The sequence below is a fragment of the Harpia harpyja genome, chromosome 19 (assembly GCF_026419915.1).
Source record: "Harpia harpyja isolate bHarHar1 chromosome 19, bHarHar1 primary haplotype, whole genome shotgun sequence".
NCBI classification, from domain to species: Eukaryota; Metazoa; Chordata; class Aves; order Accipitriformes; family Accipitridae; genus Harpia; species Harpia harpyja.
This window is the reverse complement of record NC_068958.1, coordinates 11,158,593-11,180,249: the sequence shown is the minus strand read 5'-3', so window position 1 is coordinate 11,180,249 and position 21,657 is coordinate 11,158,593. Positions and strand designations below refer to the sequence as shown.

At 48.5% G+C, this 21,657-nt stretch overlaps 1 protein-coding gene and 2 long non-coding RNA genes across 4 annotated transcripts in view; 2 read left to right on the top strand and 1 right to left on the bottom strand.

The window, feature by feature from the left end:
- LOC128154131 (uncharacterized) overlaps nucleotides 1–4,548 on the top strand; it is an 11,111-nt gene extending 6,563 nt beyond the window's left edge. For both annotated transcript variants that reach the window (XM_052814293.1, XM_052814292.1), the window contains 3 exons: nucleotides 89–179; nucleotides 3,505–3,628; nucleotides 3,919–4,548. In XM_052814293.1, the coding sequence (XP_052670253.1) occupies nucleotides 89–179; nucleotides 3,505–3,628; nucleotides 3,919–4,548 (845 nt within the window). The remainder of the gene's footprint in view (nucleotides 1–88; nucleotides 180–3,504; nucleotides 3,629–3,918) is intronic.
- On the bottom strand, nucleotides 1,898–7,425 carry LOC128154133 (uncharacterized). Its single transcript, XR_008239256.1, has 3 exons — nucleotides 6,945–7,425; nucleotides 3,584–4,794; nucleotides 1,898–2,237 (listed from the first exon to the last, which is right to left on the bottom strand). It is a non-coding gene; the product is annotated as an uncharacterized LOC128154133 (long non-coding RNA).
- LOC128154132 (uncharacterized) lies at nucleotides 5,596–21,657 on the top strand. Its single transcript, XR_008239255.1, has 6 exons — nucleotides 5,596–5,810; nucleotides 6,502–7,107; nucleotides 11,166–13,912; nucleotides 15,359–15,586; nucleotides 15,702–18,297; nucleotides 20,817–21,657. It is a non-coding gene; the product is annotated as an uncharacterized LOC128154132 (long non-coding RNA).

The following is a 21,657-nucleotide window of genomic DNA, read 5'->3' as shown; positions in this document are numbered from 1 at the left end:
AACACAGGGTGATTTAGAGAGTTTCTGGCCTTTATTGCCATTTTGATGGATGACACACAGATGCTGCTTTATGTTTGCTTTTGTACAGCAGTAAGAAGTCTGTCCTGGCATACAAATGCCATTATTAATCCAGCTGTCTTTCTGGAGAGATGTCTTGATGGAGCAGCTTTTCAGGAGGAGTAAGTATTTCTGCAATTGTCTTTGCAGCTCTGATAGATTCCACTGTGGCCATAGAGCTCTCTATATTCTCCAGCTTGCTTTCTCACCTTTATTTCCCTTTCAGGCTGTTATGTTAATAAGGGCTAAGCCCAGCAGGGCCAGGTGGACTCATCCAAGCTCCATCCCCATGGCTCTGAACCCAAGACATGCTGTGGGTATCCTTGCCAGCACTCTCCCTCCACCAAAGCCAGGCTCAGCATCAAAACCAGAGGCAAGTCAGCTTCTCTGAGCCTCAGGTGTGTGTAAAACATGGATTAAGGGCAACTCCACCCAAGTTCAGGCCACTCTCATTGTTGAGGACGCATCAGACAGGGTTTCAGCTCTGTGGTTGCTCCAGACTTTGCCGTTCATGGATATCCTCTGCATTCACTGCTCTTTCCCAGGTCCTTTTTTCTCTGCTTCTTGCCCTGGGGCACCTGGCACTTCTGCCATCATCTTCAGCTCTGTTGTCTTCTCTGCTGCTGTCTCTTCTCCCTTATCTGATCCCAGCAGACCAGGCAGTGTGGATGGCAGAGATCTTTCCCATGTAGGTGAGGGCAGGTGCCTTAACCCTTTCCTCCAGCCGGGTTCCTGAGGGAGGCTGACACGCAGTGCTTTTATGGCCAGGGTAAGCAGGACTTTCAGCCTGGCCAGCATTGGCGGCTTGGCTGGGCAGAGAGAGGGGTGTTGGGTGGCTGTGTGTGCTCAAGCCCAAGCTCCCTCTGCATTTACAGCTTGGTGGCCTCTGCCTGGGGACAAAGCAGGGCTCAGCTTGGTGTGTTTAGGGACCTGGGGCTCACAAGGGTGGTGAGCAGCTTGTACTTGCCTATTGTCAATCTTCTGTGCTGGGAATTCACTTACAGACTGCCTCCAGTTTTGTGCTGGGTTTATATGTCAGCCCCTAATAATAAGATTTTTCTGACAGGAGACACTGATGTTGGAAAGGTTCTTACTTTCTAGGGGAATCAGATTTTAAACCTGGCTAATACCAGCCTCTGTAGTGCAAGAATGACCATCAGCAAATAGAGGAGTATACATTAGCATGTAGAGACCATGCTAAAGATAACAAGGTCAGACCAGCTTGAAGGATAACTTCACAGAAAGCAGCTAAACCATCTGTGTGGGTGGATTTTGGCCTGCTGGACCTGCAAGGGGAGTTTGATGAGAACAACAAAGCTGAACAACTGGATGCAGTGAAACCACCTTCCTTTTCTTGCAAAACAATTGCACAAGGGGCAAAGGTATCTCACCTGGGTTTATAGACTGCTATGCTGAGATGAGTCCGTGTCGCTGCTGCTCCTGATCAGCAGGGCCTGTGCTCAGGAAACAGGAAAAGCATCAGTATTAGACCACAGCTTCTGCATCTGCCTGCATTAAAGGCAGCAGCCCAGATGTGAGTGTCGGTGTCCTTCTCTCCTTCTTCTCCAGGTTCTGTGAATGTCAGTTCTATGGCAAGGAAGTAAGAAAGGTAATTCCTGTAGCCAGACATCCAGCTTGGGCCAGACTAAGCCCTTGCTGGTTCTTGTGCCGTTGTCACAGAAAAAAAGTCCAGAACTCAGGAGACAATTATTATTACTTGTAGTTTTAATATTATTTTTTTCCCTCAGAATAGCATCAGTTTGCTGTGCCACAGCTGTGTTGTCTGATCAGGGTTAACAGAATTAAAAAGTGGTGAATTGTTTATAAAATCCTAGTGATGAGTCATTGGCAATCTGATACAAAGAAATCTGATGATTAAGAATGCAAGTTTCATATTACCACTTTTCCAACCACATTTGTAGGTAGAAGCAATTAAAAATCCTCAGAAAAAATATGTCTCAGAGTGTCTGTTCTTTGTCTTTTATTGATTGTTGACTCGTATGAGGCTATGGAAGGTGCTGACAGATTCTGCAGTACCTCTCTTTAACTCTGAAAATCCATTTTCCAGTCCTCTGTGAAGGCTGAGATCTGCTCTCTTCTGGCTCTGTTGGCAGTTCTATTTCCATTTTCCTCTCTGGTTCCAGATCTGTTTGACTTCTTCTGAGCTTAGGAAGGAAGCACTGATGTGAATGAGAGAGGAGAGACAGACATGTGTCTGCAGGTGATGTTTATTCCCCTGAACTGCACATGAAGCCCCATTCGAGATGTCAGAGTCACTGGGCCAGAGTCATTACTGACTTGTGAAACAAAGCCTGGGTAGCAACAACAAAACATCTGGTCCAGTAGATCATAGCCAGATTTGTTACCAGCCCACGGCATACTCCAAAGGAGCACCGTGGGCTCTGTTTAATCTCTAATGAATAATCATATAATTACAGAGGGCTTTTTACAAGCAGGTTCCTTGAAGAGCGGCCAAAAGGCAGAGAAGGGAATCTGTTTTCCATCTTGCCTGTTGCAGCAGGACGGCATTTATGGGCTTTGGCTGGGGACAAGTGTGTACGGAGATGTGGGAAGCACCCCTGCAACTAATAGGGTCCTGCCTGGGGTATTTGCAGGCACCAGACCTAGGACCTCGGATCCACCTTTACTAGTCCTGCGTCTAAGCAGGGGTACTTCCACTTGCAGTTGCTTGTGGCCTGACTGCTACCTGGGGAGGATCACTGTATCTTCTGGATGCCACAGCAACTTTGGACCATGACCCCATGGCCTGTTGTAGGAGCTGCTTGGCCTGATCTTTCAGTTTGGCTTGTGTGTATGAGGTTTGATGTTTCCAGTCCTTGACTATCCTGTTAGCTAGAGGAATCCCTGCAGCCTTTGGCCCCTCTACAAGGGGACTGCAGATGACTGACTCTTCAGTGAAGCTCAGAAGTTCCTTCTAAAAAGCCAATAACTGCAACAAGTCAAACACACAGTTTAGGTCAACCTTGATTTACTGTAACGAAACAATTATTGCTGCCTTTCTGTGATACAGTTTGGAGATCGTGTGAGTTCTGGGTCAATGGTGAGCCTTAGGAAGGGTGGGTTTTCCAGTTTGTTAGTCAGTTACACCATCTTCCAAGTGGAAGAATGGGGCAATGGGTGCTTCCAAGGAGCCTGAAGGTAGGTCATCTTTGGTGTTGCAGTGTGCCCTTGCCACTGCAATGAATATAAATACTAACTGGTGCCTACCACCTCCATGCTTTAAAATCTCTTTAGCAGTAAAGAGGCCTAGATTGTCATTCAACAAAGAGGGAAATAGGCCATGAGTAGCAGAATGACATAGTCCTGTTCCTCAGTACCTTTGCTCCAACAATACACTGCCCAAAAGAATGGGAATGCTGCAGCAGTCAGGCTTGCAAGGAATGAAAGGTTCAGTGACCAGTCAAGTATTCTGGGTTTTTCTTTCAGCCCAACTAGCTGGACTGAGTGCCTTGGACAATGGAGCTTGGCCTCATTTCCACCCTGGTTTAACAAAGAAATTGCAAACCTGCACATGCTGCTGCTTCCACTGCTTCAGAATGAGATTTTATCAGTAGGTCAGTGGCTCAGCTATGCTGCCGTTCCTTTGTATCTTCTTAAACTGTGAGTTGAAAGAGTTGTCCTCTGCATGGGTTTCTGTTCACCAAAACTGGGGCAGACTGCTTTGTACCCCAGAGCCTGCTTTTCATTTCCTTCTGTTCTTCAGAGCCTGCCCAAATTCCAGGCTCTCTGATACCATCTCAGGCCCTACTTCCCTCTCACTTCAGGCTTGGGGAACTTTTTTCCATGCCACTTCTTTCATACAGGCTTCATCCATATTTTACTTACTTGTCATTTTTGTAGAGATGTCTGAAAACAGCGGGAGAGAGAAACGATGTATCTGAGGAGCGATGGCTCTTAATTAAAACCATTTGCAGAACAATGGACAACTTGAGAAGCAGATCAAGGCTCTGGTCTGCAGGTAAGGTCTGTTTAAGCACTCAGGTGCCTACGTTACGCTATAGTCTTGTATACACATTTTATTGGCATATCTGTCTTGTACTGATGACTACCAAAGTGTGCAACAGCCCAGTTGTTAGTTGCTGCAAACCCTTAGGAGTCCCCAGTGAGTTTGCTAACTGCTTCTTGACTCTACTGAGAGTATTTGCACAAATTGAAGGACCCATGCAGGCGCTTCTGCTCCCATCAAACCTCTCCAGGACAATGCCAAGGCTGTGCCCTTGGGCTGAATTTATGCACCAGTGCAGGCTGGGGGGCAGAGGGGAAATATCCACAGCTTCATGGGGGGGTGTTGGGGTGCCCCGCTGCTGGGGGGGGAGGTCCTGTACCCCCATACCCCACAGCTGCCAGAGGGGCCCCTCAGCACCACGGCTAGCTCCTGCCCTCCCAACTTGGGCTTTAATCACTCTAAAATCAGCCTTTCCAGTTCCTTTTTTGGAATCACTTGTCAAAGAACTTGCTGCTTGTGACTAGTCACCGGGCTATTTGGAAACCAACTGCCCTGTTAAGAGCTGTTGGCTCTGGCAATAACTCACAGGTTGTTGGCTTTTCTACCTTACATAGTATTAAGGATGAATTGGTGACGTTTTTAACAAAAAATTGTGTGTTAAAGTTCAGGTAAGTTTTTTAAGACTCAAGAGGACTTTCAGACATAGGGAATGTTTGCTTGAGTATTGAGGATGGTAAAAGAGCAGAAGCGGGGCAGAGGCAGTCTGCAGTCTGTTGGGATTTTAAAAGGAGCATTAGTCAATCAAGCTGTAATGTTCAGCAACAAGTAGATTTTTTAAATGTATTCATAAGATGAAGCACCTAATACAAAACTAGAAGTAAGTTGTAATGAGTTATCCTGCAACTCTTACCCCAGTAATTTCTCTCTTTGATTTTGTGTAAAAAGCTGCTCTCCACCAGAACAAAGGAGTCACGTTGTCTTTACTCATTAAAAATTGCATATGTATAAAATATCAGTGTTGTCTTTAGTCTAAAATCCCTCACTACATATGACTTGTACCATACATCAGCACCCATCTCCCGCAGCCTGGCAACTGTCTCTGTTGCTATAGGAACAGCTCCACTATCCTTTCATGGAGAACCTCAAGCATTCCCATTTTCGTAGCTGCTAGAACATCTCCAGTCCTTGCTTGTTTCATTCACTTGCTCACTCCTGTCCATGAGATCTTCTCCTCCCAATTTAGAGAGTTACTCAGCACTTCTGGACTCATAAATGAAAGAACATTAGTTAGCTGAAGGAAAGTCACACATTACTTTGAGGTGCACGTTTGACTGGGTCGTTGGTACTGCTGTTGGATTTGTTTGTTATGCAGACATGCTGTGTAATTAGCATCCCCTAATGTGCATTACATTTGTACTTAATAGAAAACTATCAAAATCCCTGGCTTCTGCACACTTGTCTGCAGTTATATACCAACGGGCAAAAGTTTCTGAGAAACATCTAACTTCAAGTGTTAAACCCACAGGTAATGTCACCTGAGTTAGCTGAGAAGCAGCTTCCTGATGGTAAGTTTATTGTGAGATTGTGTATTATGTGGCTGTCACACCTATCCTTGAAGAATTGCACTGACCAGTGTGTTGAACCCCGCTTCATGTTAGAGAGCAAGCCCAGCGGTCCCTGTGTTTGTGTAGGAGCTGTGGAGTTGAAGATCATGAGGGTCACTGTATTTGCTGCTCATGTGGGCCGCCTTTTCTGCACTGAATTGGCACAGCTCCATTAAGCAAAGGTAGGTTGTTCAATCTGCCTTGCTTCTAGATGATCCTGGTATTTAAATAATTGAGGATTTACTGTTTCACTTTTGGAAAGATTTCACTGGAATAACATGAATTTTATGTAAGATGGTCTTAAAAAACAAGGTAGATACTGATAAGGCTTGATTTTAAATTATGAGAAAAGGGCTTTTTTTTTTGTTCAATTTATACAAGTTTCTAAACAAGACTGGGCTATGCTTTTATCCTGCTAGAAATACCAGGCACATGTACTGCATTGTGTCCCAAGGCTCTTCATGGGGGAAGGAAGGGCAAGGCCAAGGGGATCTGGTGTCACAACCAGATCTCAGTTGAGCAAGACCCTACGCTGCTAAACAGAAAGAGGTGGAGAGTCTGGGAGAGGAGTTGTAGCGTGGAAAAGACTGGAAGCTGCGGCACCAGGGTTTTCCTGCACATCAGGTACCCCACCAGAGCTTTACCAAAGGGAAAACAGCAGCTGAAGATTTAGGTACAGAATAATAACAAGGAGAACAAAATACAAGTGTGAGAAAAGCGAGAAGAAGAAGACAAGATTTCTCAGCTGCAAAATACTCAGTAACACTCCCAGTCAACATTGGCTCAGCGCAGCCCAAAATCCTGAGACACTGGGAAGAGGCAGCTCGGAGATTCCCTAGTCATTGACTGGGGTTTTTAATTTATTCTTTGCAGCCAGACAGTGCTACCGTTGCTGGCTTGCGGGCACAGCAGCCAAGTCTACCCCCCCCCAGCCGCCAATCAAAGGGGCGCTGCCGAAGCAGGGCTGCTCCTGCGATAAAAGTGTAGGAAGCTCATGGCTGCAGAGTAATGCAGACAAAGCACGAGTGAGAGGGAGACAAAAGGGATGGAGTCCCAGAAGATGTGATCCACCCTGTTAAAGGAAACGTCCGTAGCCTCTGCAGCTGTGTTTATGCTGCTTCACACAATAAGCACCAGCCTCTCATTCCCCCGGGAGATTTTTACAGCATTAATTCACTCTGCACAAAACCCAGCCTGCAAGGCTCCTCTTCAGCAGCGACCTTTTCATCCCTCCAGCTCCCCCCGTTTCTGAGAACCCTGCCCGCAGGAGCTGCATCCCTCTGGCTGACCTCCCATTGCTCTCGATCAAATGTCACCTGTACCCGATGAAGCAGACCCCGAAGTGCCGCGAATGGATCCCAGGATTCTTATTTTCCTTCTCTACGTGATGATCCTTCATGAGCTGGTGAGTGGCTGGATGGAGTACCAGAAGCAGATAGCCAAACCGAAGAAGCAGGCGGGTCCAGTTTGGTCTTCTAGGTGAGTTAATGCCTATTAAGTTTCCAAAAGGTGAATAGCTCAGGTATGTTTTCATGGGGAAGATTGCCTTTTGTGTACGTACATCGGTCCTTATAGACGTGTGCATCATCTGTTGTGTATTAATGCACAGAGGTAGGATTAAGGTCTGTTAATCTTTTGAGCCTGTATTGTCTGAACGTACTGTGCATTTGACACGCTCGCAGATAAATATGCTCGTGATTTGGGGTGTGTGTGTGTGAGGAAATGTGCTGTAACTCAGCATATTTCCTGTGACTCAGGTTCCCAATCAACATACCTGGAAGAGAAAAATGTAGGTAGTGCAAGGAGGTGCTTCATGCATGATATTGCTCAATGAGGCACAAACCTCTAGAGACTCTTCACAATCGGAGTATTTCACGTTAAATCACTAGCGTGCATGTCACTATCTTGCCGTCTCCTCCCACTCTCTGGGCTGTGCCCACTACACTAATCCCTTCCTTGTTTTCTGCCCAACAACAACAATGAGATGGAGAAATAAGGATGTAAAAGAAAAACGCCCCATGTCCTTAAAATTGAGATATGTTTCTGCAAATACTGTTTACATCTTGTTCACTCGTAGTAGTGTTTGGGGTAATGGTGGTCTTAATTTCATTGGGGTCTTATAATGAAAGATAACTTGACAGCTATCCATCGGCCGTGTGATTAGAGACTCACACCCTGGGACCTAAAATTCGCCTCCTGCCAGATCTCAGACAATGGCACACCAACACCTCGTAGCTTTGGAACTGAAAAGATGCCTCTGACCCAGTTTCCTCTAGGTCTGACAGCTGCAGTACGAGCACGCAGAGCTCACAGCTCACTCCTTATCCTAATCCTCTGATGTGCAGCAATCCCAGCTGCAATTACAGCCCCACTGTGCTTGGTGCTGCACATACACACCCCGAAGGTGTCTCCACAGACAAGACCACCAAGAGAAAGCAGTGGTGCCAGGATGCAGCCATGGCTTGCTGAAGATCAGTAGCCAGCAGATACCAGCCTCTTCGTCTGCAGTTCAGGGATAAATTCACTGGCTGAATTTCCAGACCAGCAAAGCTGAACTGCACCTTGCACTGTCTAGTTGTACAAGTAAAATGATTAGCACTGGGAATGCAGCCATAGGTGGAAGCAGCTCCAGTGCAGAAATAGCTTGAAAGTGTTGGGGTTGGCTGGATTATAATTGAGGTTAGAGGCAGATTTCCTCGCTATCTTCAAGGAGGAGTGCAGGGAGGCATTGGACAATAACTTGTACTGAGGTCTGAGGTACCCCAATACTAGCAAAAGCATGCAATGCAGAAAACCTAATGGAATCATTTTATTTACTAGAGACCACCAAAGAACTTGCATCAAGCAACCAGGATAATGTCATTTTTAATTTTTTTTTTTTTTAAGAGAACCTAAGGGAATTAGGTACCCCATCAAACCCAACAATCTCTAGGGGCTGCCATCTAACCCAGCCTCATTTGGGGAGGTGGGACCAAGCTGGATGATTTGTTCAGGGCCCCACACCTTGGGGGCATCCCAGCCGTCTCCATCAGAGCTGAGCGCGCAGCCCACCCTGCCTGCTGTCCCAGCAGGCTTTGCCCAGCCTGTCCCTGCCCTAATACCTGCTCATGCTGCTCCTCTAGCTGACTCCAGCCAGTTTGGGAAAGCAGAGCCACCAAGTCTGTGTGTATCACATGGATCATTCGCAGATTGCACCATAAACAGGTGAAGAGCTGTGGCTTGGAGAACTGGAAAATTACAGGATGAATTGGGATCCTCTTAGTGGAATTAAGATTGTCCTGCATGGACACCGTGTTTCTGATGTAGCCTGGGCTTATACACCCCTGTTGCAATAATGCTGAAGCTTTCTTGAGTGATGAGGCCATGTTTCCCAGTGCTCAGAGAGCAGCTGGAGCCAGATGTTCACCCTTCAGTATGGGCTTGGGCTGAGAAAATGCTCAGGAATGGTTGTGACATCTGTAGCCTGGTTCTCCAAAGAGTTCGAGCCATGGCTCAGCAGTGCAAGAAAGCTTCCTCATACCTTGCGTCAGGTCAGGAGCACCACAGCACAAAGCCAGCTCAAAAGTGAGGTTCACACCAGTTGGATTAATGCTGGACCAGGTACCAGCTGGCCATGGCAGCCTGGCCTGAGAATCACTTGTCCTCTCGCAGCTTCTACGGCACCAGCATGAGAGCAGAAAGCAAGCTGCAATATCGGCTTTGATTTAATTGACAGAAAGTGACTGTACGCCCACACCTGCACCACATTGAACGTATGGATCTGGGGCACCCAGCCGAGCTCAGCCCTGGTGTCAGCAGCGGTGGAGTGTGATGGCTGCTCCCACTGTGCACGCAGCCGTCGAGCCGCCTCTCGCTGCTGGGTACCATCTCCAGCTGGGAGGAATGGGAGTGAGGGGCTGGTGCGATCTGAGATGCCAGGATTACTGACTTCTAGGAAGGATTTGCAGACATTGCCAAGGAAGTCACCCAAAACCTTCCCGTAAGAGCTTAAACCTGAGATAACAGCAAGGCAGACCTCCTTGGAAGAGATGGATGTAAGGCCTCGCTTCCCAGCACGGCCTGGAGTCGGGCCAGTGCTGTAGAGGTGAAGCTTCACCTCTTGCCACAGGGCCCGAGCTGCCACCTCCCCAGCCTGTTTGTTAAAAGTAATTAACTTGAAAACCAATTAGAAAATTAAGTTATAAAGCAGCAAGCTAATTAGGACATGAGAGAACTGTCTCTTGACTGTACCCTCAGCACAGGCAGGGATTTCAGGGCTCTTCCTCCTTTTGTGGATGTTGAATAGTAACAAGCTGTGTTGTAAAGCAGCTTTTTCTCACATTCACAGCTTATCCCCAGCTCTGTCTTCCTCCGCTCCTGGAGTGGCTGGCGGCTCCCCCACTCCCTGCCTCCATTCATCAGCCACTTCTGGCATCCCACATCAGTTCTGCTCTCCACCAGCCTTTCCTCACTGTCCCCTTCCACTGCTTACAGGCATGGGGAGAAGTGATATCTGGATGATTTTTATTGACAAGGCCACTGGAGATCACAGGAGGAACATCTCTGAGCAGGATCTAGAAAGAGGAGAGATCTCTAATTGCCAGCCCCAGAGATCACCATTGCACCGCTCTTTTTGCAGGGATGGGGAGGGGACGCGCTTCACCCCATATGAATTTCACTGCAAATTCCTACTAACACTGTTGTGCTCCACATCACCCTCTGCACTGCCAGGAGAATGTGCAAGTTCACTATGCCAGTCTTTTGCAATCTTTGCAAAAGCTAGGTATAAAAATGGGTAGTGAAGGTGTTAGCCAGGAGGAAGGAATGAAAAGCCTGGGGCACAACACCTAGGGAGAGTAGAAATGCCCAGGGCAAATGGGCCTGAGCATTAAGTCATCCCAGAAGAGCCCTAGGTGAACACAGCCCCACTGCTTCTGCAGCCGAGCCAGCTCTGCTAGACTGTCCTGGGCATCTCCACATGTGATGTGGTTGATCATGGTGTGGTTAGTTCATGGCATGGTTGGTTCCCACCCTGGATAACCCCCTGAGAGAATGCAGACTGTAACAAGGGTGGCAAAAGCCCAAAGAAGTGCTAGGTGTGCATGATGTTTGGTTTAGTAGTTTTAAGGAAAACTGCTCAAAGGTATTTGAAGTGGAAGTTTTGAAGAGCCCAGGGGCTTGGTTTCAGTGACCCATCTGGCCAGAGGGGACTGTCCTCGGGGCTCTGACAGGCTGTTTATGGGGTCCTGAGCTTATATTTTTGCACTTGTGGTTTAGCAGCTGTTTCCAAGACCTCCAGTAGCTGGGACATGGAGAGTCCCCACTGCCACTTCAGGTGCATAGGAGAGGCTCACCCCTGGGTCTCTGCAGTCCAGGCACCTTGAGCATCAGGGGCTGCAGCAGGATCCAGCACTGGCCCTTCTCTTGGCAGCAGCAGTGGTGAACCCTGTTCTGCTGACCAAAATTCCCTGTTCTTTTAGGAGCTTCTACTAGATGCAGACGATGTGCCCCAGCTCTGAACTGCACCAGTAATGATGTCTCGCTTTGTTCCTCACTAGCAACACCACCAGATCCAACCACTCCAGCTTCTCCAGGCCTCTGGTCCACTCAGTGCGCAGGGAGAGGTACAGGGACTGGAGGAAACCGGGGCGGATCATCCGGAAAGCATGAGGATGCATCTGTTGGGGAGCATGGGGAGAGATTACTGAGCCAGAGGCAACCATCCCTCATGAGGTCTGCACCGACTTACCACCTGTCAGCAGCAGCTGGCATGAGAGCATCCTCCAGGCACCGTGATCTGCAACCTGCAGCTTTCTCCTTTGCACTGAGCCTGGCACGGCCGAGAAGGAACCAGCCCCTTCCTCCTGGGAACCTGTCCCTGCGTGGTGAGGAGCCAGGGTGGAGACACCTCAGCCAGCAGCGGGATCGCTGGAGGTGGGACTAGGCTTTTGCCACCCAACACAGTGAAGTGACTTTTCTTTCTTCTTCCCAAAGGGTCGAGTAGATGGAGAGTAGATTTCTTGGGGGAAGAATGAAATTTGCTCCTGCATGGGCAATCCTGGGAAGCCTCCAAATGGTTTCAGTCTCCTCTCCTTCCTCCCAAGGACTGTGTGGCTAGTAAGCAGCATTTCCCAAAGTGACTGGAAAGTCTTTGGTGTCCAGTTTGTCACCATTCCCAGGAGAACTTGCCTCCACTGGGGCACCTGGAAGTCACAACACTTTGGAAATGCTGGCTCCCCATTAAGTCTCATTCACTGGGAGTCTGTACATTTTTTTCTGCTTTTCTTTACCTTTGTTAAATGAGTTACTCTGAGGTGAAAGGAGAAAGCGCCCTGAACCAGTGATGCAGAGTTACGCCACCAAATGCAATTTACTGCAATGACCTTGTAATTAGATTTCTTTGGAGCATTCCCAGCAGTCGAGCCAAATGTAAGAGCAACTTTCTAATGAGCAGATAGATGGGAAAGGAATACAATATTGCTCTTGTATTAAAGTCTGTGATTTAGGCATAAAATCAGATTTTGAGAGGCAAAAGTCAGTTGTCGCATCCTGCCACCCCACATAGCGGTTGTATGCAGGATGGGAATTGCTGAGCGCAGGAGAGATTCTGACACTGAGCTCCTAACAGCAAATGTCCCTGGCCAAACTGCCTGCCTTATTTGCTGAACAAAATGTTTGGCTCAAAAGCAGCCTGTTTTTCTCGTTGCCAACCATTTATAAACCTGACTCAGGCTCACAGACGCATTATCCAGAAGTAGATAGGGAAGAGAGTCGGAATAGATTATGCATTCATTATCCAGAAGTAGCCACCAGATACATTTGCACATTTGTCTGCTGCTCAGTTATTTGCAAATTGTTCCTGTCGGTTAACACTGTGTTTGTTCAGTCACCCACGGCAGGAGTCACCTGGCCCAAGGTAGAGCTATGCACCTGAGCTAGGCATCCAGACCCCTGTGCTGCAGAGGGGCACGTGAGGGGCTGTGATCCATCTCCTCCAAAGTTAAACATCAAGAGCAAGCTAGCTGAACCGTGCTTTTGAAGTGCCCCATCCTCTATTCCAGGCAGGCTGGATAAGAAACTCAGATGTCAACCTCTACTTTTAGGGGAGATGAAGTTTTTGCCTTGGGAGGTTAAGTTCATGCCTTGTGTTTGGATATTTTTGAAAAAGGAGATAGGTGTAGCAGTTAACACTTTCTGCACATTTCAAAGCATAAACTCTCCGCAAAGATGTGCCTCAGCTCTGTGACACTGTGGCTATTTTCTGAGGCATCCACTGCCTATCCTAATACATGCAGGTACATCCACAAGTAACAGAGCAACAAATGGAGAAGGTGTCAGGAGGAAAAATACTCAAAAAGTGTTTCTGGGTGGTGGGGGACTTTGCTTTCCTAGAGTTGATTCTGCGCTGGTCTTATGGGGGACGTGCAGCTGGATGTTCTCCCTGCTCTTCTGCTAGAGTGTGTGTGAATTTGCTGGGAGCACTTGCTATTCAAAAAGTGTTTACATTAATTACTGAAGTGGTGCAGGATAGGACTGGCCTCACTGCACAGGCTGGGCTCCCAGCCTCAATGGGACAGACTGACCTGAGCAGGGACAGGTGGACCTGAATGGGGCAGGCAGATGTCCTGACTGCTGCACCCTTAAGGAGTGGTGAAGGGACAGGAACGCCTTGCTCTGCTGATCATATGCTGGATTTAGCACCATAAATATCGTCGTGTTTACTTCCAATAAACTCTTTTACATACATGGTGTTTAGATTGTCTCCGTTCTCATTCAGGCCTTGCATCTCTACTAGTTTTGGCTTTCCCAGCCTGGGAGCCAGCAACGGCGGTGGCTGGAAGCCACCGCAAAGGGACAGCTGGTGGTGTAAGGGGTGATCCAGTATGGCCAAAAGCATCTTTGATGCTGAATTTATAGCACAAATGTTTGTTCTCTCATCCTTTATGCAGATGAACATGTGACTGCAAACCAGAGTCTTGTTTTGGATGGTTGTAGGCTTTGCTTTTTTTTTTTTTTTTTTTTTTTTTTTTTTGCAAATATTCAAGTTGCTCTGCAGCTCTGTTGGAGAAAGTCCTGCCCAAGAAATGTACCTCGTAGTGGGAGCCGACGATGGCAGAGATCTTGGGATCCACCAATCTTCAGTGGTGTGGACCCCCAGAGACCTGAGGGAGCGATGCAACCCAACGGCCTAAGTCCAGGCCTCTGCAGGGGCTCACCTTCAAGTTGGTATTTGCACAATTAACTGGGTTGGTCCAGGCTAACAAGGATGCAGTCAAGGGTGGCCAGCCTGCATCTGTTTGCTGAGGTAACTTAAGTCCCCTGGAGGGTTTGGGTCTGATTCTGCACTCTCACCCCACTGTTCCCCGATAGCACCCTTGACCCCCTGTGCCAGGGAGGTGGGTGATTCCTCAGTGAGGAAGGGCTGTGCCACAATGTCGCGATACAGAAGAAATGATTCTGAACAGGAACTCCTGAGAAGACACCCCATGTACTGTAGCCAGCAACATCTCCAACACAAAACCAGCACAGCTGCTGCACTGAGCTGTACTCTTTATTACAAGAAAAAAGGAACACCCCCCGACCCCCCCCCCCAAAAAAAAAGGAAATTAACACAGAACTTACTGTAAGCCCTGCCGCAGCCCCTCGCCCGAGGCCACAATGTGCAGCGCTTCTCCTTGAGTGCTGCACAGTGCAATGGAAGGAAATCACCTTGTGTGGCTTCAGACCGCGTTAGATGAAGTCCCGGGGCGGGAGGCTGCGGGGGCTGTTGGCTCTGCTCTAAATAGATTCTGTGGGCTGTAGACTGTACGCTAAACCACACTTTTCTTAGAAACTTCCCTTTTGGCTTGAAATGGTTCAGTGAAGTTTCCGACCCTTCCACGGTGAGTCAGTGAAAGCCCCGCTCGCCTCAGTGCTGGGTGCTAGCAGGAGCATTCAGGGAGGTTTTAAAGCACCAAGTTTTGACCATCCATGGAGTAACCTTCCTGCAGGGGCTGTTTCCGTGTTGTCCCAGAGAGTTCATGAGGGTGGAGCATCAGGATTTCACCCTCTGGGCTTTTAATCTCAACTATGGATGTTGTCTTGCCTTACAAAGCAAAAGGTTTGTACAAGTTAGAGCTGGTGGCAGTGAGTTTCATGAGTTGGACCAGCAGCCTGCTGGAGTCGACACACTGGAGATCATCTTCTGAATATCTCAGCAAAGCCCTTTGGGAAGTTTCTTTTTCTTGGGAAAGAAGCAGGAAAACAGTTTCAGAAATTCACATTTTCTGACCTACAGTAAGATGCTTGTTTGGAGTATTTGGTGTGACTCAGGGGCATGCCTCGCCATCCAGATCTTATGATCCCACCAAATCTGTAGCTTTTACTGAGCCAAAAGAGTAAACAGCAGCCCAAAACTCCTGGATTTCAATGCTGCAGCTGAGGTCTTGGGCTGGGTCAAACCAGAGAGCTGAATCCCTCCCTTTGGTGTGAAATTCTGCCTTTGAGGTTACAGCTACTCACATTCATTAGTGTCTGCAGTACCTGGCAACCCTGACTGACTGCCCAGCTCACCCCACATGGCCCTGCCGCTGCAGTCGCCAACCTGCTGGCGCTCCAGCGGTTTGGGGGAGCGCTGTCACCGCAGCCCTGCTGAGCTCTGCACCCCTCGATGCTTCCTGCTGTGGCTGGACCCCGCTCCCCGGCGCTCGGTGGGGTCAAGCTACGTCCTGCTCATCAAAGCAACTGCTTCACCTGCATCCTTGACTTGCAGGGGCTGTGCTCCACTCACCGGCATCTCCTAGACCTTCCCCTGGTGAGAGCAACCCCAGAGGATTTTGGAGGATTTTGAGCAGAAGCAAGCTGTTCTCATAAATCAGCTGCTGCTTTTCCTGCCTGCAGCTCTCTGAGCTGCTGCAGTTTCACTACTGAGATCTCCTTTCCACCGTGCAACCAGGGGGTCTCTGGAGCATCTTCCTGCCCATCAGTTCTTCTTCTCTTGGTGAGTCTGAAGGAGCTTTGCCACCAGCACCACGGCAGATTGGCCGTCATGGGAGGATGGGGTAAGTCTCCCTTGTGGCTGCATGCAATGTTTTGTCAATGTTCTGTTGTAACAGGAATCAGTTTCTAAAGGCAAAACTCTCTATGGGTGTAGTCCCATGCAATGCTGTTGAGATTTCATAAGGGTGGAAACAGGTGAGTGTTTTTTACATAAAGAGTGAGCAAAATCCCTGTAATGCTCAGAGACGCAGGGCTGGATGCCGGTTCTGATTCCTCCCTTCCCTTTAAACATCCAGATTATCTCTAATTCTATTGCCGTTTTCCAGGTAAGTGTGTGACTAACGGCTTGTGTGATTCACCTTAAGTGAAAATTAACTCTTTTTTTTCCCTGCTTTGCCTTGTTAAGTTAAAGCAGATTTCAAATTTTTGAGTAATTCTTAGGTGTTTTCTTCTTACTGTTCAAAATTTCTCCCCTCAGAGTACAGATCCTCTGCCTCTTTCATTAAGAAATTATTGCATATATTAAAACTTGCTTTCTATAGAGTGGGCATCAAATCCAGGCCATGGTTAGTGTGGGGAAAATGAAGCCCATGACCTTGTGGATTTTGGTCACCCTGAGAGCTGAGCTGGTCATTGCCGCCACAGCAGTTCAGCTTTGGGTAGAAAAGAAAGGATACACTTGTTGCCAGCATGGCTGCTCACTGCAACGGGGTGGGACTTCTGGAGCTCTGTGGATAATGATGCCAGAAGGCAGCCACAAAACATTATTAAAACATCCTTAATTTGGAAAGGTTCACTTTTGGGGAAGAGTAGTGAAAGACAGAGGAAAGCAAGCAGTTACTGGCCGCAATAGCCGTCGACCTCTCTGTATTAGAAGCCACCGTCTTTAGGTGATGGCTTGGGAAATAATAATCAGCATTCCCCACCCCCCTGGGTTAGACTCTCAGTTTTGCCAAAATGGGAGTTAAAGGCTAGATTAAGGAAATGACATCCTGTTTCAGCAAGGCTTGGGGAAGCCCTGGTGAGGATGAACTGGTTCTTGACCCCTCCTGAGCTGTTCAAGCCACGTTTCTTCATCAGCTGCCACATTCAGCCACCCTGAAGCACACAGGAAAGTGCAGTTTAATTGCAAGTTTCTCTGGCTGACCGAAGCCAGGAGAGACCAAAGGTGCCTCTATCTACAAATGCATCAGATGTAAAAATGCCTTTAAGCCTGTTTTCTCCCCAGAGTCTGTCCCACATCCCTCGGGATGCGGTGCAGAGCTGCAGAGCTGCGAGCTGTGACTGCAGCAGGGCAGGCTGAGAGCATCTTCCTGGAAATGGCTCATTACACGGAGCCATTATCTCAAAGTGGCCCTGAGCATTTTGGGGAGATGCTGGGATGCTACGTGGTCATACCGCAAAGGCAGAGTGAGCAATGACCAGTACAAGAGCCAGAGTGTAAATCCAAGTGCTTGAATATAATCAAAAGTGTCTGATTTCAGAATCATTCACATATGGATGTGAGGCTCCCAAATGGCCAGGGAAATATTTTACTGCTGGTGAGACACCAATGGGCTTAAAAGCTGCATCCCAAAAAGGGACAGGCTCGGTGCCTGCCAGGCAGAGCCCAGTGCTGCCATGACAGTCTCACTCCTCGCCCCATCGTCGCTTCTGCCAACAGGAGCCTGTCACAATTTTGGGGCACCCCATGGTTGAGATTTTGCTCAATGGAAAGAGCAGCTTTGGAGGATGCTATGCTCCCAACTGTTGGTGCCACTGGCAATGAAGAGGTACCTAAAGGGCGTGGGTGGAGAGAGCAGCATCAGCCACCTGCCCCATGGTCCTCCCTGCAGGAGAGACACCCAACTTGTGCAGCGGAGATGCTCCCTTCACCAGGCTGTGAATAAACAGCAGTGTCTTGTACCCAACAGGGTGTCCTGCTTGACAGGGTAGTGGGAGAAGTTTGGGTATGGCAGCTGAGCAAGGTGGATGGAGGGTGCATGGGGGCTGCTCTGTCTGCAGGGCTGGGAAGTCTGGCAGCGGGAGAGGGAGTAGGTCGGTGAGCCCCTTGCCAACTGCGCTGTAACAAAACCGGCTGAAATAATTGTAGTGTGGGTGATGCTGGGATTTCACTAGTGGTTTTAAATATAGAGACTTTTGGAGCCAAGCAGTAACAGCAGCATCTATTTCATCTTCTCCCATCAGCAGTTAGTAGTGGTGAGCATTTAAGCTGCTCCTGTGGTTCCTTTGTAGCCCTTTCTTTTTCCTTTGCAGCACAATCAGAGAAAGTCAAGCTGAGCATGGCAGGTTTGAGTCTGATTCCCACGAGGTCATATATTTGCATGTGAAAAGCAAGACTTGGCCCCTTGCACTGCCAGGTCTCCTCCTGTGGAGGCTAGGATAAATAGTGGTCAACCTGTGGCCACAGATCTTCAGGATCAGGGATTGTTTGAAAACCTGTCTCTGCTGCTTCAGCTATTGTTGCCTCAGCCCTAAGATGATGAGCTCAGGTGGTTTCACTGCTTTCTCTTTTCCAACCCACCCCTTGCAGGTCAGCACAGAGGGGTCTTCTAAGTCCTTGGAGCCGCTGGCCTCCCTCACCTTCACGAACACCAGCACAGGCTGCATGCCCCAGGGGCTGCACCCCACCATCCCTGCCCTGGGGACCCTGATCACAGCATTTGCCAAAGTGCCCAGCAAAAAGATGAAACCTCATCTTTCAAAACCCAGGTGAGCAAGTGATGGGGAGGAACCGAATCAGGACAATCCCTTTTTATTCCACCAGGGAGCATAACTCTAATGATTTTGATGCTAAACACTTCTCCAGGTCAACATTCACCTTTGTGTTCTTAACTAACTGCCAGTTAGTAAGTCACTTGGGACAATCAGCTTTAAAAACCCATAGGTCTTCAGGCAAGTACAGATATGGCAAATAATCAGGAACTAAAACGTATCTGCTGTCCTGCAAGCAAATATATCTCATCCTACATCTAAAACCCAAAACCTACCCTAAGCACCACCACAAATCCTATTGTCTTTCCTTGGTTTGAGCAGTTACTGAGTATTTAGTAACTCCAGTAAAGTCATCCTGTTCCAGACATGTTTGATTTGAAGAAACTTTTGGGAATATGGCCCCTATTCACTTGCCATGAGGAAAATGGTTTTAAGCTTTTAGTATTTTAAGGTGATTTTCTTATGCCTTTCTGAGATGAACTTGTGTGCTTATAAGGAGCATGACCATACCATTACGTGGTTAAAGTCAGACTATCACTGCTCGATAGCTGCATCTTAACTGGATCTGGCCCCTCACTCTGAAGGAACAAGTCAGTCAGATCACTTGCCCAGACTGCCAAAGGTCTGGTTCACAAGGTAAACACAGTTGGTTTCTAGCTTTGAGCAAAGATGAAGATACTGATGGCTTCGGATGACTGACCTCTGCCACTCTCAGGTTTCCAGATCTTGACACCATCTTTTCCAACTTGGTTTAAACCAACATTGGTTCCCCCCATCCCCAAGCCCTGGTTCACCCCCCAAATGCAGGCAAAAGCTGAGACAGGGAAATGGGGATCAACTATCTCTCCGTAGCTGGGCAGAAGGGGAGAGGGAAGCCCAAGCCCAGCAGCAACGTTGCAGGCTATGGCCGGCAATGAACACTCATCTCCGGGTTGGTTCACACGTGGAAGTCGCTGCCCTGGGCTGACTGATCCTTCACCCACCCAAGGAGGTGGATTACCGTCACCCATTCTGCACAGACCGGTGTCTGTGAGCACCACAGAGGTTGCTGACCCTCTCATAGGGCCACGATGTGAGATCCCTTTTGTTAAAAATGTACAGAAGCAGCTTGTGATTTCCAATAATCTTCCCTAGAGTGAGATTTTTTGGAGGCAGGAAAGAGCCATCACGTCATCACTCACCGTGCACATGGCAGAGCTTTAATGGGACAGACTGTAAAGGGCTCAGTTACTGGCTGAGCTCTCATGTATGGAGGTGACCAAGGGAACAGGATTTATAATCCTACTAGTGGTCTCCTAAATCCTCCTGACTGTTTAGAGAATGGCTGTTGGTGGTACTGTGATGGATCTCAACTGGGCTCTGGCTGGGAGCCTGCTGCAGCACAGCTGTGGGAGCACATGTGCTGTTGTTTCAGTGACCTGAGTCCTTGCACTCACAAGTGAGAGACAGGCAAATAAATAAAAGTCTGACTTGAGCATTGCAACTGGTTTTCTGTAGGGCATGATGATCTTCTGGAAAAGCCCTGGTGAACCCAGGCCAGAAAGCCACCATGGCACCAAGTCCCACTGTATGACCTGGCAACATGGAGGTCCTGGTCCCGTGTTGATCCACCAGCTTTTATTTTAGATTTTGGTATTTAAGCTCACTGAGCAGCACAGCAAAAGTGGTGCTGGGGTAGAGAAGCTTGTCAAAAGACTATAAGCTGTGGAACTGTCTTGGAGTGCGGGCAAATGGTGCCTTTCGATGGTGCAGCTGGGTTCGACCTTTGGATTAAGCCAGTGTTTTCTTCCCAGATGACACCAAACCCAAATCATGTGTCAGGCTTTGCAATGTACAACAGCACTCTGTTGAGGTTTGCACTGTATAGTGCATTGCATTGAGGTTTGCATCATATGGTGCTGCAGCACATGGCACACAGGGGAGCCAGGGGTGTTACAAACAGGTCCTACCTCAGAGGCTGGAGAGCCACACCTCCATGTTTTGAGAAAGCTATCACTTCAGTGCAAACACTTCATTTGACAGATGCCCTGGTTTTCCCACAACCCTTCCTGCTCCAGGGAAGTATCACCCTATTTGCATATTAAACAAGATGCTGGGTGATGAGCTATCGAGAGGTTTTCTCATGATGTCAGAGCCCTTCCTAGCATTTCCAGTGGTCACCCATGTGGGGAAGGACTCCCTGGGGCCGGCTGGGTTGTGGAAAGCCCTCAGATTTGCCCTGCTGTGCAGGGCTGAGAATCTTTCATCCATTGCATTAGGATCCCAGCAGCGCCAGTCTGGTGTGTGGGAAGCCCACACTGACAGAACCTGCTTGCCCAGCAGGAACGATGGCCACTTACCTGCATTTTTAGCTGGTGACTTGCAAACGTGCTTCCTCTTGATGAGATGATAAAACCTAACCGCAACCTGGATGAACATGCCATGCCAAAGCTCAGCTCTGAGGCCCTTACTGACGACACTTACTGGATGCCGCCTTGGCTTGGTGCTATTGTGAAAGCTTTCTTCCTCTTCCACAGAGTGGTTGAAGTGGGAAGGGACCTCTGGAAGTCATCTGTTCCAACCAGCCTGCTCAAGGAGCATCAGAAAGAGATGGTTCCCCAGGACCACATCCAGGTGGCTTTTGAGCATCTCCAAGGATGGAGACTGCACAACATCCCTGGGCAATCTGTGCCAGTGCTTGGACACCCTTGCTGTAAAAAAAGTGTTTCATGACGTTCAGAGGAAGCCTCCTGTGTTTCCAGTTGTGCCTCTTGGCTCTTGTTCTATCACTGGGCACCACTGAAAAGAGCCTGCGTCCATCCACTTTGCACGTTCCTTCAGGTATTTCTAGACACTGATGAGATCCCCATGAGCCTTCTCTCTTCCAGGCTGAACAATCTCATCTCCCTCAGCCTCTCCTCAGGCATCACATGCTACAGTCCCTTCGTCATCTTTGTGGCCCGCCCTTGCATTCTCTCCAGTATGTACACGACTCAGTCTTGTCCTGGGGAGCCCAGCACAAGAAGAAGGAGCCGACAACACAGCGCTCCAGGTGGCTTGAGCAGCCTCGGGATGCTACAGACACCGTCCGGCTGCAGGGCAAGACCCCGCCAACCAGCCCAGACGTTGCTTTCTGCATCCGTTATCTGGGCCCAGCTTTTTTTACGTGTTGATCCCTCAGATGCTTCAGGAGTTGCCACTGATTACAGGAGCAGGCCCTCGTCACACTTGTGTAACTCCAGTGCCTCCTGCTTCTTGCCAGGGAGAAGTCAGAACTAGCAACATTAGCCTTCCCTACCTTTGTGCTGTTGTTAGTGCCCTCGCTATCGCTGGCTGATACAGGGGCTGCTGCCGACATCTTTGTTTCGGGCCTACTTA